The following is a 17,401-nucleotide window of genomic DNA, read 5'->3' on the forward strand; positions in this document are numbered from 1 at the left end:
GGCTCAGGCCTGCACGAACATCGGCGCACGTACCTGCACACATTCCCAGAACTGCTGACGCCAGCTGCTTTGGCGGCGGGAACCAAGAACAGGTCTGCGTGGGAGCTACTCTCCGCAGTCTGATATTGTCAGGTTCAGAGCTGGGGAAAACTACACTCCCCAGAAGGCCCTGCGCACCCAGTTCGCTGCGGTTGCTCACGGCCAATCCGGAGAGGCAACTGTGGCGGGGGCCGAGGAGGGACATTTTAAAAGGGCTGGAGATTGCGGGCGTCAGTGGCCATGGCGGATACAGCGACCACAGCCTCGGCGGCGGCCAGTGCCACGAACGCCTCCACCGATGCGCCCCCTTTCCAGCTGGGCAAGCCCCGCTTCCAGCAGGTGAGGCCCGGGCTGCGGCCTGCGAGTGGGAGGGAGGCACGGGGAAGGCACCGAGCCAAATCTCCTGCAAAGTCACTTCAGCCTGAGGGTCTCCAACCCGCGGCCACCAGAGCCTACAGCTAGTGCAGGGACCTCGGCTGTAGCCGCTCCTTTCCCATTGGTCAGCCGATGGGCGAGGTCTCCTACCGTGGTGTCCTATTGGCGGGTGGCGCAGTCACTCCGCGGATGCCTGCGCCCTGCCACCGCCCCCGTCCGAGTCGAGCGGTGATTGGCCACCCGGGTCGGGTCTTGGGTCCAAGTGGTTCTGAAGGGTCGCTCGGTCAAGTGCTCCCTAGGCGCAAAGTTCCAGTCATGCGCTGAATGGGCAAATGGTGTGGCCGTACACTTCTCAACTTCTCCCCGAGTGAGACTGACCTTCCTTGTGAGGTGCGGGACAGTGGCGGGGCAAAACTCCCCGGTCACGCCCCACGGTCATGTTCCGGTTCCTCCACCTCCAGCTGCGTGCTGCGTGCGCCCCAGGATGAGACCTTGTGCACGGGTGCAGGGACCCGATCCCTATCCCCGGACCGGGGCTTCAGTGACGCGTCCAGGGGACCAGCTAGTGCGCTCCATGGGGCTGCGTCTGGGACGCGGAGAGAGCGGGGTGCGGGGAAACGCTGTGTCATCCTCCGGAGCCGCCGCGCTCCTTCCAAGGGTCCCAAGCGCTCCCCAGTCCCGCACGCGCTGCTCCCCGGTGCTGCGCAGCTCTAGCCCCCATCTACACTCGCTTGGGCTCTTCGCGGTGCACCGTGACTATGATTAACCTTACCCCGGGACACACAAAGCCAGAAAGCCGGTAGGGCATCACTAACTCGGCCGTGGGACCGCAGATCCAGATCTGGGAGCCGGGAGCCGGGGGGCTCAGGAACAACGCCCCAGACCCCCTGGCTGTCTCCAGAGAGAAACCCTGGGCTTGCCCGGAGCGGGAGGCGAGTGGGGGAGGTTTAGCAGATGTGCTAGAGAAAACTTTGAAGGAAGAAAGGAGATGCTACAAAGGTAGATGCGGTGGCTTTTTTAGAGGGGGCGGGCGTGGAAGTGGGAGGGGGTCCGAGTTCAGCTCCCAACTTCGCTGAGCTTTCTGAGAATACGTCGCCGGAGTTTTTCAGTGGGACTTGGTTTCTTTTAAAAATAGACTGTCTCAGTGTGGAGGAATCTGGAGAGACTTAGCGTCCCAGCTAGTGTAAAATGCCACCAGGGGTGCCTGTGCCTTGGACTGAGTGATCCTCCATTTGTCCCCACCCTTCAGCCAGAGAGGCACCCCCGACTGGTGGCGGTCCCATCAGAACATCAAACCCTCCCTGCTTTCCCGGGGGATCCCCGCACATCACTCTCCTAAAGTACTCGCTGTGGTCCTTGAACGCTGAGAAAGGGGGTTGATCTCACCCCGAGGCTATTAGGCTTTTAATAACATGCCCTGAGTAAGGGATTCTTTCCCCGGCGTCTGCTATCTGGGTGGCACTTGGGACATCCATCTACCCAGCAGACGTTTACTGAGCACCTTGTGTTGGCTGTCAGCACTGGGCTATTTGCTCTGGTGGAGCGTTTGAGGAGGCTTAGTTCCTGCAGCTGTTCATATCGGTTACCTTTAGCAGTGAAGTATGCGGTTACCTCCACCTGAGGCTCCCACTGCTGCCAGCCTAGCGGCCTGTTAAGGAAGGGTGCTGAGCAGGTCTCATTCACCCACGCTGAGGAGTTCTGTTTCGTCCACACCTGCTCCTTCCTCTGCACAGCGCTCAGCCTGCCACCCAAGTGGCATAAATCTAGGACTGTACTTCCTAGCCTTCTCAGTCCAGCCCGAGGCTGTCCTCTCTTCTCCCCTGCAACTCTATCCGCCTCCCTCTCTAATGCGAAGGCAGTCCATGCCATCGTGGGAGCATCTGGCGGGTTCCTGGGCTTCCAGTCCTGCGCTGGCCCTCTGCCAACCCTTCCCGTTCCTCTGTGGCAGAGCCCCAGCTATGCAGGACTGATCAGGTGGTTCCTACACTCCTTAAACACCCTGCCGTGGTCTCCTCTTCCTTTGAGATATAGAGCTCACATCTGAAGGGACCTAAAGTTTTGCAGGGCCCACTTCTTGACACTTGACTCCAAATCTGTACTTTTCTTTCTACTGCCTATCCTGTTCCCTGGGCCATCCACTGGAGCATCTGATCTAGTCCCTTGTTCTCAACTCCTTTCTGCACCTCCTCACCCCTACATTATCCACAAAGCATCATTTCCTCGAAGGAGTCTCATGCCTTCTTTATTACCACGTTTCCCCCTTTTTAATCACAGACTCCATGGGGTCAGGGACTGTGGCTACCTTGTTATGTTGTCTCCCCTCCCCCATTAGGTTATCAGCATAGTGTCTGGGTGCTTGAGGGGTGTCAGAGAGCTTTGAGAATGAGTGAGGCTCTGCAGCCGGGTTTGTGGAATTGACTGAAATTGACTTACAAGTGTTTGATTGGGACGATTGGCCACATTTTATCTAAATTGTTCATTAGGACTCTTGTAAAATGGCAACGTTGTTCCACTCTCTAAGAGGTAATCCTGAAGGCACAGTCATTTGACACACACCTGAGTTGGACAGGTTCCTGCCAGGGTTGGTCTTAGAACTCCGTGTAGCAGAGAATGGCCTTGAACAGCCGACCTTCCTGTCTACCACCATGACATTTATGTGGCACATAAATGGATGCTTATGCATATACTTATGTGCACGGGCCAAGCCTCCATTGACTAAGCAACATACCTTGCCTGGGCCCAGCCATCTTCATGTGGATCCTGGGTTCTATTCTCAGTGTTTGACACACAGCAGGTATCTAAAGACTGCTCAGAGTAGCCTGTACAGGCCTGGCAGATGTCTGCTGACAGTGATTCATAAGCCATGGTTCATTCCCAGAGTGTGTCCCCCGCCCCCAACCCCACTCCAGTCTCACGTAGCCTATATTGTCCTCAGACTTACCATGTAGGCAGGGGTGACCCTGAACAGAAGGTCCTCTTGCCTCCACCTCTGAAGTGCAGGGATTCTAGGCATTTAACACCACACCTGGTTTTATGGGGTGCTGGGGGCCAACTCCAAGGCTTTGTGCATGCTAGGAAAAACACTCTGCAAACTGAGCTCCAGTCCTAGTCCTAGAGCTTTCTGTAGGATTGAGAAGTGAGGTCTTCCTTGCTCTCTGGAATCCCTTCCTCCCCTCCCCCTTCAAAGGTCTCTCTATGAAGGAGGGCTGGGCTGAGGGATGGTGGAGCAGAGGCAGCACTGAGTGGGATCAGAAGGTAGAGAAAGGGGAATGATTGGTTTTCTCTATGGCTGTTTTTCTCATCATAAAATGATGATAATGGCCAAGCATTCCCTACCCCCTTTTATGAAAAAGGACTTACGAAAATTTTACGGCCCTCTAGTTTTCAGGTGAGAAAGTTGCAGTTCACAAACAGATTCAATGACTTCCTGGGAAGCCTAGCTCCAGAGTCCAGTCTTATTTACTGTCAACTTTTTTTTTCTTCCTGAATTAATGTTTTGTGGCCTTCTGAAGCGAACTAAAAGGAGGTCCAATGAGGGAAGTCAGTGCTGCACATGGCCCTGTCCCTGTGGGCAGGATAAAGAATCAAGAGAGATCTGTTTATGTCAATGTTCCTCAATCTGGAGGTTTTCAACCTCAAAAAAGTAGAGCCTTTTGTCCCCATCATTCAGCTGCAGCTTTGCCAATTGAAAGCCAGCTTTGTTTTACCTGGATTCTTCCCTACCCTCAGCCAACAAATCACTTTGAAGCAAACCTGAATGAACATCCTGAGATTTCATTTACTAACTAGTCAGTGGGTATATCTAAAAATGAGGATTTGTGTATGTTGTGTGTGTGTGTTGCATTTGTGTACCCCTTTGTGTGGACACCAGAGGACAACCTCAGCCGTAGTTCCTCAGATACCACACCCAGCTTGGTTTGTTTTACAAACTTAAAACAGGGGTGGGGGGGTGTTGATGATTTTAGATTTACAGAAGTTAAAACAAAGAATTCCTGTGCAACTCCGCAGAGGTCCTTTAATATCTCACAGGGCAAGGTACGTTGTCGAAAATAAGAACTCAGACTCTGTGGCTGGAGAGATAGCACAGCGGTTAAGAGTGCTTGCTTGCTCTCCCAGGGACCCCAGTTCAGTTCCCAGCGCCCATGATAGGTGGGTGGCTCACATGGCTGGTAACTTCAGCTCCAGGGGATCTCACGGCCTCTTCTGGCCCCTATGGGCACCCACACCTGTGCGGCACACAAAAATTTAAAATAAATAGGTGGCTGAGGTGGTGCATATCTTTAATTCTAGCAACTGAGAGATGGAGGCAGGTGGATCTCTGTGTATTTGTAGCCAGCCTGGTCTTTCTGGAGAGCAAGTTTCAGACCAGCCAGAGCTACCTGTTTCACAAAAAGTGGCAGAGGTCTTTAGAGACCCACGGTTTGAATCCTAGCATCCACCTGGTGGCTGACAACTATCTGTGACTCAAGTTCCAGGCACTTTGGTGTCTTCTTCTGACCTCTACCAGCCCCAGACACACATGTACACACACATATATATCCAGGAAAAACATTCATGCACATAAAATAATAGTATTTTTTGTTTGTTTTTTTTGAGTTAGGGTTTCTTTGTGTAGTCCTGGCTGCCCTGGAACTTGCTTTGTAGGCCAGGCTGGCCTCAAATTTAGAGATCTGCCTGCCCCTGCCTCCTGCATGCTGGAATTAAAGGTGTGTGCCACCAATGCCTGGCAAAGTAAAAATTTTAAAAGCAAATAAAAATGAAAACTAAAAATCTACTTACTGTGCAAATAATAAAAAAATCAATAGATAAGAATCCCTGCACTCCAGGTTGACTCGTATTTTTGTTTATTTGTTTTGTTACTGTTCTTCATTTCTAGTCTTACAGGTTGCTGTTGCATAGCATGTCTTTTTAGTAGTTCAGATTGCTCAGTCGTTACCTGTACCCACATCAGGGGAATCAGCTCTGGGGATCTGATGCCATGCTCTCACCTGTCCTGTAGATGTACCTGCACTCATCTGCACATACCCCAATACCTTACACACACATACACACACACCATACATACTTAAAAATTTAAAAAAATCTTTAAAAATTATTAAAACTAGTGTTAATGTGAGTGGCATATTCCCCGTACCACATTAGCCTGCCCCCTTAATTAATTTTATTTATTTATTTGTTTGTTTGTTTACTTATATTTTTGAGACAGAGTTTCTCTGTGAATTCTAGGTGTCCTGGAACTTGCTCTGTTCTAGGCTGGCCTCAGATTCTCAGAGATCTGCCTACCTCTGCCTCTCAAGTGCTGAGATCAAAGGCATGAGCCACTACCACCCAGCTTTATTTTGAAACAGGGTTTTGTGTAGCCCAGGCTGACCTTAAACTTGCTTTGTAACTGAGAAGGACTTTGACTGAACTCCTCATCCTCTTGCCTTTACCTCCCAGTTCTGGGGTTGCAGGCATGTACCAATTTTCTCCCTCATTATTCTTAATTTCAAAATTTATTATTTTATTTATTTGTACATGTCTATATGTCTGTGTGCATATAGTCACACATGTGTGCCAGTGTCTCTTGGAGCTGGAGTTAGAGACAGCCTGACGTGGGTGCTGGGGACAGGATTCAGTTCCTTTGGCCGATCAGCAATTGCTTCTAACAGCTACTTCTCTCTAGTCTCTCATTATTTTGCTTTGTTCTTTTCTTTTAAAAAAAATATATATTTATTTTATATTATGTTTATGAGTGTTTGCTTGCATGTATGTTAAGTACTGTATGTGTCTGGGGCCCTGGGAGGTCAGAAGAGGTCATCAGATCCCCTGGAACTGGAATTATGGATGGTTATGAACCACCATGTGGGTGCTAGGAATCAAACCTGGATCTTCTGCAAGAGTGACAGTGCTCTTAACCACTGAGCCATCTTGCCAGGCCTCATTGTCTTTTACCATTAAGTAATGAGTCACTTTGCATTTCCCTGATTGTTACCTGCTTTTTTGAAATTGTTGGTTTGTTTGAATCACGCCCCCATCAGTCCCACCGTTGTTAAAGCTTCTTCCCTTTGAGAGAGGGGAACAATGCCTGCCCCTGTTCCTAAGGTCCCAAAGGCAAATTGAGGTGTGACTCCACTAGGTTCACTCTGGGGAAATGATGAGTTTATGAGGCTTACTACAGAATATGGGTGAGGGCAGGAACATGGGCAGGGCCATAATATTGCCACACTGGAAGATCTGTGCCCAGCATGGAAGAATGACTCCCCTATGGCTTTGTGGGTGGGGCTCCCTTCCCTAGTCTTTCCCCATCTGTGCCCTCTAACCTGAGGTCAGGTGCAGCTGGGCCAGAATTGCATATGACTGATTGGGAGGAGAAGTAACTGGATATACTGGTGATGGTCCCAAGACCCTTCCTACCTGTCCTTCCGTGAGGGAGTGGCCCCAGTCAATAAGCTCACTGTGAAGGTCTTTTTCAGATAGTCACAGCTGATCTGATGGAGGTGGTGGCAGCTTGGCTGGGAGGATAGTCCTGTACAGCACCCACAGTCTGTACAGTGCCACAGTCTTGTGTCATGGTTTGGAGATAGGGTTTGCCTATGTAGCCTGGGGCTTGTACTCTTCTTCTCTCAGTATGTATAGCATGCGAAACCTTTCTTATTTCATTTGTTTATTGGTTCTCTTCCTCCTTTGCCCTTTATATCTGTTGAAGAAACTGGGATGTTTGTTGAATTTTCCTCATTCAGATATGGCTGGTTGCATCTCTGGCCTGTTCTTTTTTTTTATTTTTAAAATTTATTTAATTTTATTTTGCGTGCGTTGGTGTGAGGGTGTCATATCCCTTGGAACTGAAGTTACAGACAGTTGTGAGCTGCCATGTGGGTGCTGGGAATCGAACCCAGGTTATGTGAAAGAACAGCCAGCTCTTAACTACTGAACCATCTTGCCAGCTTGGTTTGTTCACTTCTTTAGTGTTCTTCTGTTTGTTTGTATTTTTGTTTATTGAGAGACAGTGTAGCCCTAGCTGTCCTGGAACTCACTCTGTAGATGAGGCTGGCCCCATACTCTTAGAGATCTGCCTTCCTCTGCCTCACAAGTATTGGGATTAAAGACAGATGCCATCACTGCCAGGCTTCTTTAGCATTCTTGCTCCTTCAGACATCCCACTTACCTGCTCAGGTGGCTGGGGGCTGAGATGAATCTGAACTAACTGGGCCTGAGCAGATCCAGGCTGCCTGTGGGATTCAGAGAGATTCGGGTGGCAAAGCACATCCCTCACATCAAAGTTGAGAGGCTGATGTGGGCTGAATCGTGTGGCCATGAGCCTATTTCTCATGTAATTTGCTTGGAATAAACTCCTAGATCCTAGTCCCTTGAAGCCAGTTCTGCCTTTTAATCATTTATTTTGCATAAACCGTTGCCAAAAGTAGCAGTTCCCTAGAGCCCCGGGCAAATCTCATCTTAAAAATTTTCTTTTTGTGTGCCTATGCTTGCACACATGCTTATAGGTGCCCAAGAGCCAGAAAAGGGAACCAGATCCCCTGGAGGTAGAGTTATTGGTAGTTTTGAGCCAGTGTGGGTGCTAGGAACTAAGGTTCTCAGTAAGAGCTGTATTCACTCCCAACCTCTGAGCCATCTCTCTACCCACTATCTAAATAGTGGGTAGCTATCTAAATAGATACTGGTGTCTGAAGCCTGCCCCAAACTAATGGAATCAACATCCTGGAGATGTGTCTGCCTGGGAAGTCCCAGGTGATTCCTGGTGCTGATGCAGTAAGGATGTCTGGGCTGCTCACAGATTCAGTGAAGGGTCATACCAAAAGCTCACTAGCTTGATCCTGTGCAAGTAATTCCTGAAGGATGATTTAGAGGCAGGGTCTGGGACTAGTAGGACTTCTCAGCCTTTGCTGGGCTGTACCTGGGAAGGGGGCAGGTTGGGGTTGCTGGAGGGAGGGGCACTACCTACAGTGAGCTGACTCACCTCGCTTGTGAAGGGAAAGGGAAGGAATCATTTTGTTGACTCATTCTTCCAGTAAAGAAAAAGGGAAAGAGAAAAAAAATGGGCTGTGTGGTTGAGCAAAGATGGGGCTAAAGGGGGGGTGTGTGATAGAAGGTGGGGGATGACTATACATTTCAAAGTACTGGGAAAGTAAAATGAAATCAGACTGAGAAAGTAAAGACTGCACGCTACTCACCAGGCAGAGAGGGACAGCGCAGATAAAATGTTTTTCTGCAGGGAAACAATGTTTGTTTGTTTGTTTTCTTTTGCTCTTTTTCCTTTTTTGGGCAGAGCTCTCGAAACACTGTTTCTAACAAGAACTGACACCAGCAACTAAGTACTGAAGTTGCTTAGTCCTGCTCCTGCTCCTCTTTTCCTCGTTTCTCATGAATATGGGTGTTGTTTACGTGTATGTATATGTATGTTTCTGCATGTATGTGGGCATGCATGTGTATACCTGTGTGTGGAGGCTTGAGATTGATGTCAAGAATGATTCTACATCGTTTTTTCATCTTACTCACTGAGGTAGGGTCTCTCAATCAAACCCAGAGCTTCCCTCTCTGGCTGGTCTTGCTAGCCAGTTTGCTTTGGGATACCCTACCTCTGCTTTTCAAGGCTGTCATTATGTGTGGGCCAGCATGCCTACCTAGCATACATGCTTGAAGGCATGAGTCCTAGCTGCTGATCCATCTCACCATCCCCCCAAATTCCCTAAGATCACAAGGGCAGAAGTTTGCTGATTTAGTACTGTGTGCAAGAATGAAATGTGTGGCTGGAGAGATGGCTCAGCAGTTAAGGGCGCTGTTGCGTAGGTCCCAGGGTCAGCTCCCACTTACATGGCAGCTCCAACTACCTGTAACTCCCCTCCAGGGCATCTGGGCTCTTTGAGCATCTGCACACGTGTGGTGCATATAAAAATCATGCAAGCACAGAGACATACACATAAATAAACAAGCACGTGTATGTATATATGCTTAAAAAAGAATGACAACGTACATTTTTCTTCTGTAGTGCCTCTATCATGGTAGGTAAGCACTCTACCACTGAGCCAGGTTCTCCGGCCCAAACTATTCTAATTTTTTTTTTTTTTTAAATAGCACCAGGGATAAAATCATGGCTGTTATATATGCGAGGCTCATGTTTTACAGCTTAGCTGTATCTCTAGTTCTCATGCGTACCTTTCCATTGGCAGAACCAAGCCACTTTGCTTCATAAGTGTCAAGCATTTAGTGTCAAGGAGTTTCTGGTCCCTACACTGATCTTAACTTTGTAGTTTCCATGTAAACAAGACTCCGTGTCCAGTCTCAGTCTGGACCTAGGTAAACTTTTGTCCTGGCAACTTTATTGGGAGTGGTTGATGAGTGGCTAAAGCACACCTTTAGCAGACATCCTGTGGGAAGTATTCTTGTCTTTTTCTTTCATACACCCTATGGTTCCCCTGCTGGATAGCCTCCTTGTCGAAATGAGTCAGTACTGATTGCCAGACTCAATGGCAGTCCCCTAGGGATCTTAGGCTGACAGGACCTGTGTGCTTAGCATCCCAACACAGGGCCCTTTTTTCGAGTCTCCAGCACACAAGTCTAAGCACCTATTGAAAAGGTGTGGAAGGCCTTTGCATATTTCAACTATAATTGATCAACACAGAGTTTTTATATTTTCAGTGAAAATAACATGTTTCTTGCTCTAGTTACCCTGGCTAATGGCCTAAGACTATTAGTAGAACACTAGGCATTCCATGAATATTCTTCCTCAATCTCTTGTGGTTAGTGAGCTCGGCTTTCCGCTAATGCTAGCACAGTGTGTAACACACAGTAGGCTCTCAGAAGGTATTTCAACAGTGAATAAGAATCTGGGCATCTCTTCACTTTCTGACATTTTCCTTGGGCTCAGTAAACTATGTCATCTATCTGTGGGCCCTGGTTTCTTGGACAGGAAGAAACAAGAAGAGACCTGGGTGTCTTGGGTGTGCTTTGTGACACCGCTGATCACTGATCCTGTTATATTTAGCTCTTGGTTGGCTCATTTCTCTGTAGTCAGTTATTGGTAGCTCCAAACAACTGCTAGGTATGTGCAGAGTGCTTTTCTGCAGGCCTGGTTCAGCAGCCATTTGCAGAAGTCTGTGGGGCAAATGCTTTATTTGGGACACCTCCCTCCTCCCTCCCCAGTAGCTGTGGTAGAGAGGGACAGAGGACCTTTGGAGGTTTGGCGCAGGATCAAGACCTCAGGGTGAGTCAGAAGGTGTAAGTCATTTGGGGCATCTTCCAGAAGTCACTTCACCTGAGCCATTCCCCTGATTCTCACCCGTACCCCTGCCCATCCTCATGTCCCTTGAATGGCTATTCTTTCTAATACTAGCTTCATTTTGAAGCTTCACCAGCCATTGTCCCTTCAGGAAGCCTCAAGGCCATTGGCTGCATGTCAGGTCTGTCTATGAGTAGAAAACAGGAAACAAAGAGGAAGAGGAGGGAACAGCTAAGCATCCCCTAGAGCTTATTACTTAGGTACTGATGGGAATGGCTAGGTGGTTGAGAGTATTTGCTGTTCTTGTCAAGGACCCGGGTTCTGTTCCCAGCATTCCAGGGTGGCTCACAAATAGCTGTAACGCCAGTTCTAGGAGTTCTCATGCTCTCTTCCAGCCTTGGGCACCGGGCGTGTACATGGTGCACAGACATACATTCAGGCCAAACGCTCCTACACATAAAAGAAAATAAATTTTTCAAAAAGAAAATGTATTGCCTATCATACCAGCTTGTACTTTATATTCACTAAAAATAGGATATTATTACTTTTTTTTTTTTTTTTGAGGCAGGGTCTCACTATATAGCCCAGGCTGGCCTAAAACTTTCTCGGTAGGCCAGGCTAGCCTCAAATTGAAAGAGATCTGTCTTCCTCTTAGACTCCCAGCGCTGGGATTAAAGATGTATACTACCACACCTACCTCATCGTCGTCTATTCAAGTCACTTTGCAGTTCCTGTCTGAGGGGGGCAAGGGGTACTTGTAGCCACCATTGTCTAAAGATGACCAGAAAATCTGGAAGCATAGCAGGGATACATGCTACTATTAAGGACCTCTTAAGTCTGGAAGAAAATAAAAGCAATAACACCTGCTTGTTGGGTTTTGTGGCTGCCCTGTGCATTTTCTTTTTACCTCAGCTACTTGAGAGTTGTAAATGTTTTTATTTCCTCAGATGGGGAATGAGGTGAGAGCCGCCTGTATAAATACACAGCTTGGGCTGAGCCCAGAGTGTTTCTTTCTCTGTTCTAACTATCCGTAGGCCTAGGTCTGGAAGCTTCTAACCTCTGTACAATCTAACCTTCTGTAAACCCAAACTTTGAAGGCTTCTGCTGCTAGCCTCTGTCTGCTAATCTAGGCTTAGAATGTTTCAGCCTCTGAGACTTACTGCTGAATAAACTCACTCTTTTTAGTTCTTTCTGGACTCTTGCTGACTGATTCAAGTCAGCTGTCCTGGCCCCAAACTCCAAGCTGACTGGTTCAATCTGGCTTCTCTCAGCTTCTCACTGACTTGCTCTACTTGGCCCCTACTAACTTTGGCAATATATGTTCTAATTTTCTGGGTCCTTCTCATTCCCTGGCTTGTTCTGTCTTCACCCGTGTCTAGCTTGTCCTCTCTGCAACTTGTCTCTGTAAAACTGTCCTGGTAAAACTGCCACACACACTAAAGCTCCTGTCTCTCCCTGTGTTGCTCTTAAGTAGCCCCCCCATTTCTTGTGTTGTTCATGTGACAGTTGGACATATCCCATCTCTGACGAATTCTGTCAGATCTTTCTCTGATTAGTCACTTTGTCTGCTCCTCAATTAGCTGTTACCATTGCTGCTTCCTTCTATAAACTAATCTTATTTTCATTGTTTGGGATTAAAGGCCTGTCTGTATTTCAGCCAGATCCTACTGTAATCCAGACTATGTCTGCATTCCAGCCAGATTCCATAGACCTAGAAGGTCTTTAGCTGTGTTTCCTTGGCAGAGCAGCCATATTGCTGGATTAAAAATTTCCTACAGAGAATAGGTTACGTTCACTCAATGTACTGTGCTTCAGTGCGAGGGCTCTGTAACTCAGGAAATTTAATATAGATACACTATTTTTATTATTTTAATGTGTGTGCGTGTTTTCCTGCATGTATGTATGCACTGTTGGACCCCCTGGAAGTGGAGTTATGGATAGCTATAAGCCACCATGTCGGTGCAGGGATCCAAATCCAGGTCCTCTGCAAGAGCAACAAGTGTTCTTAACTTCTGAGGCATCTTTCCAGCCCCAACTTCACCATTTTCTTAGAACCACAAAATATATTGGTTTTATCTTACCCCTTCCTGTCCCAGCCTTAGAATCAGCCTCTTCTTGGGTGAAATCCTGGTTCTTTTAGGGACTGTGTCTTGAGGCTGTGTCTTAGTTAATAGAAGTACTTGCTTAGTATTCATGATGCCCTGAACTCAATCCCTGATACTACAAAAGAATATCTAACTTCTTTCTGTCTTCCTTCCTTCCCTCCTACCCTACCCCTGACCAGGGTTTTTCTGTTTAGCCTTGGCTGTCCTGGAACTCAGAGATCCGCCTGCCTCTGCCTCCTGAGTGCTGGGATTACAGGCGTGCTCCACTACTGCCTGGCTATTTCTCTGTCTTCTTGCTTCCTAAGTTGAACTCTCACTGATGGCATGCATTTTATGAAATCATAATCCCTTTTATCTCATAATTGTTGCTTGAAAGCATGAGTTGACAGGTTCACACTATGAACCATCACTACATTCATGAACAGTGCAGTGGGGACCCTCCTTATTTTCTTGTGGATGAAATTTTGTTGGGACAGTCTGTTTGAGTGTGCATCATCTATGTATGTCTTAAGTGGAGACTAGTTCCCACCGCGTGGGCTGTGAGAAGTTAGGAAAGAACATATTTGGCTTAGGAATGGTACTGAGCCTTAATCTGGCCTCTGCTCTGAAGTAGGGGGTGGGGGTGCCCCATGCAGGCATGTCAGGTGGGCAAGAAATGGAAATAGAAAATAGGCTTGGCATTGAAAAAGGGCTTGACATGTATGGGGACCTTGAGATCTCCCAGGGGGACCTTGCAGGGTCTTTACTGGGAAGGGAAGGGGCAGGAGTTGACTGTAGTGTGTGCTGCCCTAGTAAGCAGTGAGGCTGATGGGTGACTGTCAGGCCTTCTCTTTCCTTCACTGTGCACAGGCTGGTATTTAGAGAGCTGTGGGAGGACTTTGGGGCCTGGCCCAGAGTGCAGTGAGGCATGAACCCCCAGTGCTTGCATCTTGCCCCTTCATCCTTGAGCCAACACTGTCTCTGTTCCCTCCCACCTCAGTCTTGCCCTGTTAGCTTTGTCCTTAGGCAGAAGGCCCAGCAGCTCTGTTGCTTGGTTTCCTTTCATTGTGCTTGAATGCCTGTGGCCTGCTTAGCATAAAGCCCTCCTTTTCCAGGGCATCCTGCTCTTGGGCAAAGTTAGGGGAGCTGACCCTTTGTTCTGCCTTTCACGGTGGCAACAGGGCAATGAATTGAGGGAGGGTCTGGGCTGTGCATTGGGCCTGCAATATTTGAGCTCTGCCTGTGGGGATCTGCTCTCTGGAGGTGGAGTAGAACCTCACAGAGGGGTGCTGTGAAGGATGGGCAAGCTCTCTTTCTGAATTTCCTGAGCAAGGAAAGTACCTATGTACCTAGGGATGCCTGAGTGCTTCTGAAGTGCCTGAACTTCAGTGGGAGGGAGGGAAAAACATTGAGGACACATGGAAGAAGAATTGGAGAAGTCATGATGTATATATATAATATACATGCATATATATATGTGTGTATATATATATATATATATATATATATATATATATATATATACACAAATATATATTAAAGGTATGTATGTGTGTGTGTGTGTGCGCAGCCAGAAGAAGACATTGGATCCCCTAGAGCTTAAGTTACAGACAGTTGTGAGCTACCTGATGGGGCTGTGACTTAAACTCAGGTCCTTTACCAGAGCAGCAAGTGCTCTCTATGGCTGAATCATCTCTTCAGCCCTAGTCATGATGTACCTTGTTTGTTTGTTTCCTTGTTTTTTGTTTGTTTGTTTTTGAGACATGGTCTCTCTCTATAGCCCTGGCTGGCCTGAAACTCACTATGTAGACCAAGCTGTCCTCAAACTCACAGAGAGCTGTCTTCCTTCTGAATGCTAGGGTTCAGCATCATACCTGGCATCATGATGTGTTCTTATTTTTTATTTTTCATGTTGTATTCTTAATGGTGTCTGAGTTGATTAAAGGAAGCTCCCAGCCCTGGGATGAGGACTGAGGTCTCAGTGGCCTCCATCCCCCCGATGGGGCCCTGGGGACTGTGTGTGAGGCCACCAGTGTTCTGAGCTTGCATATAGCTTCTGATCTCCTCTTTTCTCCTCTTCCCTCCTTCTCAGACATCCTTTTACGGTCGCTTCAGGCACTTCCTGGACATCATCGACCCTCGAACACTCTTTGTTACTGAGGTGAGTCACAGCCAGCACTCTTAATGGAGGCTCCCTGGCCTTTGTATCTTGTCACTTCAGAATGTGTGGGCCGTCAGAAGGGAGGAGGAGGGAAGAGGGTAAGGATGGCTCATGGTGTGTTTGTCTAGCTCAGTCAATCAGGAGGGCATTCCCACATGTGCTATGAGTTTTCTCCCAGTGGCCCCCACTGTACCCTTTCTAGGAAAACATCAGATATTTTTAATATCGAGAACCTCAGTGACATTGTTACCACTTATGTAAGCTATATGCTCAGCACAAAAGTCCAAACAGGGCCTAAGGTGTGGCTCAGTAATACAGTGCTCACCTACATATGCAAGACGCTGGATTAGATCCCCAGCATGGTGGGGGTGGGGGACTCAATCTAGATGTGGTTAGTAAAGCAAAAAGTATCTTTCCTTATGCTCCTTGCTCAGTCTCCCCCTCCCCTAGGTAACCATTGTCCATGACTTTCAATGTCTGGCTTACTAAGGGATTATTTGCCTCTAAAATTGTACAGTGTTACGAATTTCAACAAACACATTCAGCCATATATTCACGGCCATGATTATGTGAGAGATAGCTCAGTTGATAAGTTGCTCGCCTCACAAGTGTGAGGATCTAAGTTCGGTCGCCAGCACCTACATGAAGAGCCAGGCATTGTGGCACACACTTTCTTATCTCAGTGCTGGGGAGGCCAAGACAAAAGGATTCCCCTGGGCCTTACTGGCTCGTGTATCACAGCCCGTGAGCTCCAGGCCAATAAAAGACCCCATTAAAGGAGGTGGGTGGCAAGCCCAAGGATGACACTGGAGGTTGCCCTCCAGCCTCCATTTGCACACTTATGAAAGCACACGTGCAACTGCATACACAGGACACATAGACACATGCATTAAAAAAAAGCCGTGAGCGGTAGCCTTCCTGTGTAAGCTCGGAAGGTGGAGGCAGGAGGATCACTGGGAGGTCAAGACCAACCTGGCCTACCGATTGATTCTAGGGCAACACAGAGAAACCCTGTCTTAAAACACCACCACCACAAAGGTGGGGTGTGATTTGGAAAGGCACCCAGTGCTCTGCACATGCACTGGGTGCACACTGAGCATGCGCATCGGCACGTGCATGTGTGTGCGCACACACAGGGTGCGAAGCATTTGTGTCATTCTCACGGCTGGCTTGTGCCTTGTGGAGCCGCTCCTCCCTGTTCTCTCCCGCCAGCTCCTCATTGGCTTTGCTATTTCTGACTACACTATGGTATTAGTGGAATTCTGCAGCCACCTCTTCCCTCCAGCGTCATGCTTTGCTGTTCAGCCCTGTTGTTGCGTCCGTCAGTCAGTTGTCTCTTGATGCTGAGGAGTAGACTGCTGAACACGTGTTCAGGGGTGTGTCCATTGACTTGTTGCTGGGCATCTGGATCTTCCCCAGTGACTGTTATGAATAAAGTTGCTAGGAACGTTCATTGAGTGGTATATGCCTTTCTTCTTTCTCTCTCTGTCTTATTTCTGTGTTGCCCTGGCTATGTTGGAACTTGCTTGGTAGACCAAGTTGGCCTTGGGAACAAGATAGCTAGCTTGTAAGGCAAGTGTGGAAAATATATGTTTAACTTTTTGGGAAACTATCAAGTTGCTTTCAAAGTGGCTCTCCATGTGACATTCCCATCAATGATGTGTGATGCCTCAAGCAGCTCTACTTCCTCATGTGACAGTTGCTATCAGCTCTTGATCTAAGCCAAAAGGCTGAGAAGCAATCAGTACTATTAAATTTAAAAAAATAATAATTCTTTGCAGGGACAGCCCAAGAAGTATGTATTTTCATTTGGATTTGAGAAATGAATGTGGGAGTTCATATCATAGAAAACAACACACATTTATTAAACACATGCTGAACAAGACAGTTGTGATTTAGTTTTATTTATTTATTTTTAAAGATGTATTTTTATTCATGTGTATGCATGTGCGTGCACATGTGAGTGTGTGTGTATCTGTGAACATGAGTGTGACATGTTGTGTTCTGGTGCCTGTGGGGGCCAGAAGAAGGTGTCTGAGACCTTGAAGCTGGAGTTACACGCAGTTGTGAGCTGCTGAATACAGGTGCTGGGCATTGAACTTGGGCCCTCTGTAAGAGCAGCCAGTGTTCTTAACTGCTGAGCCATTTTTCTAGCTCTCTCATTTTTATTTTGTATTACAGTTCTTTCTTCCTTTTTTCCTTTCTTTCTTCCTTTCTTTCCTCCTTTCCTTCCTCCCTCCCTCCCTCCCTCCCTCTCTCTCTCTTTCTTTCTTTTTCTTTCTCCTCTTTCTTTCTTTCTTTCTTTCTTTTTCTTTCTTTCTCTCTTTCTTTCTTTCTTTCTTTCTCTTTTTCTTTTTTCCTTCTTTCTTTCTCTTCATTCTTCTTTCTTTTCTTTCTTTCTTTCTTTCTTTCTTTCTTTCTTTCTTTCTTTCTCTCTCTCTCTCTCTTTCTCTCTTTCTTTCCCTCCCTCTCTCCTTTCTCTTTCTTTCTTTCTTTCTTTCTTTCTTTCTTTCTTTCTTTCTTTCT

The 17,401-nt window shown here is 47.4% G+C and overlaps 1 protein-coding gene across 5 annotated transcripts in view; it reads left to right on the plus strand.

The window, feature by feature from the left end:
- Positions 1 to 238: 238 nt before the first annotated feature.
- Sfxn5 (sideroflexin 5) overlaps positions 239 to 17,401 on the plus strand; it is a 116,382-nt gene continuing 99,219 nt past the window's right edge. For 2 of the 5 annotated variants that reach the window (XM_055617625.1, XM_055617626.1), the window contains exons 1-2: positions 245 to 378; positions 14,807 to 14,875. In XM_055617625.1, the coding sequence (XP_055473600.1) occupies positions 280 to 378; positions 14,807 to 14,875 (168 nt within the window). In that variant the 5' untranslated portion in view covers positions 245 to 279. Of the gene's footprint in view, positions 379 to 14,806; positions 14,876 to 17,401 lie in introns of all 5 variants that reach the window. The other 3 variants (XM_055617624.1, XM_055617627.1, XM_055617628.1) reach the window with 2 other exon arrangements.

This window comes from Psammomys obesus, unplaced genomic scaffold (assembly GCF_907164565.1).
Source record: "Psammomys obesus unplaced genomic scaffold, mPsaObe1.curated_primary_1811, whole genome shotgun sequence".
NCBI classification, from domain to species: Eukaryota; Metazoa; Chordata; class Mammalia; order Rodentia; family Muridae; genus Psammomys; species Psammomys obesus.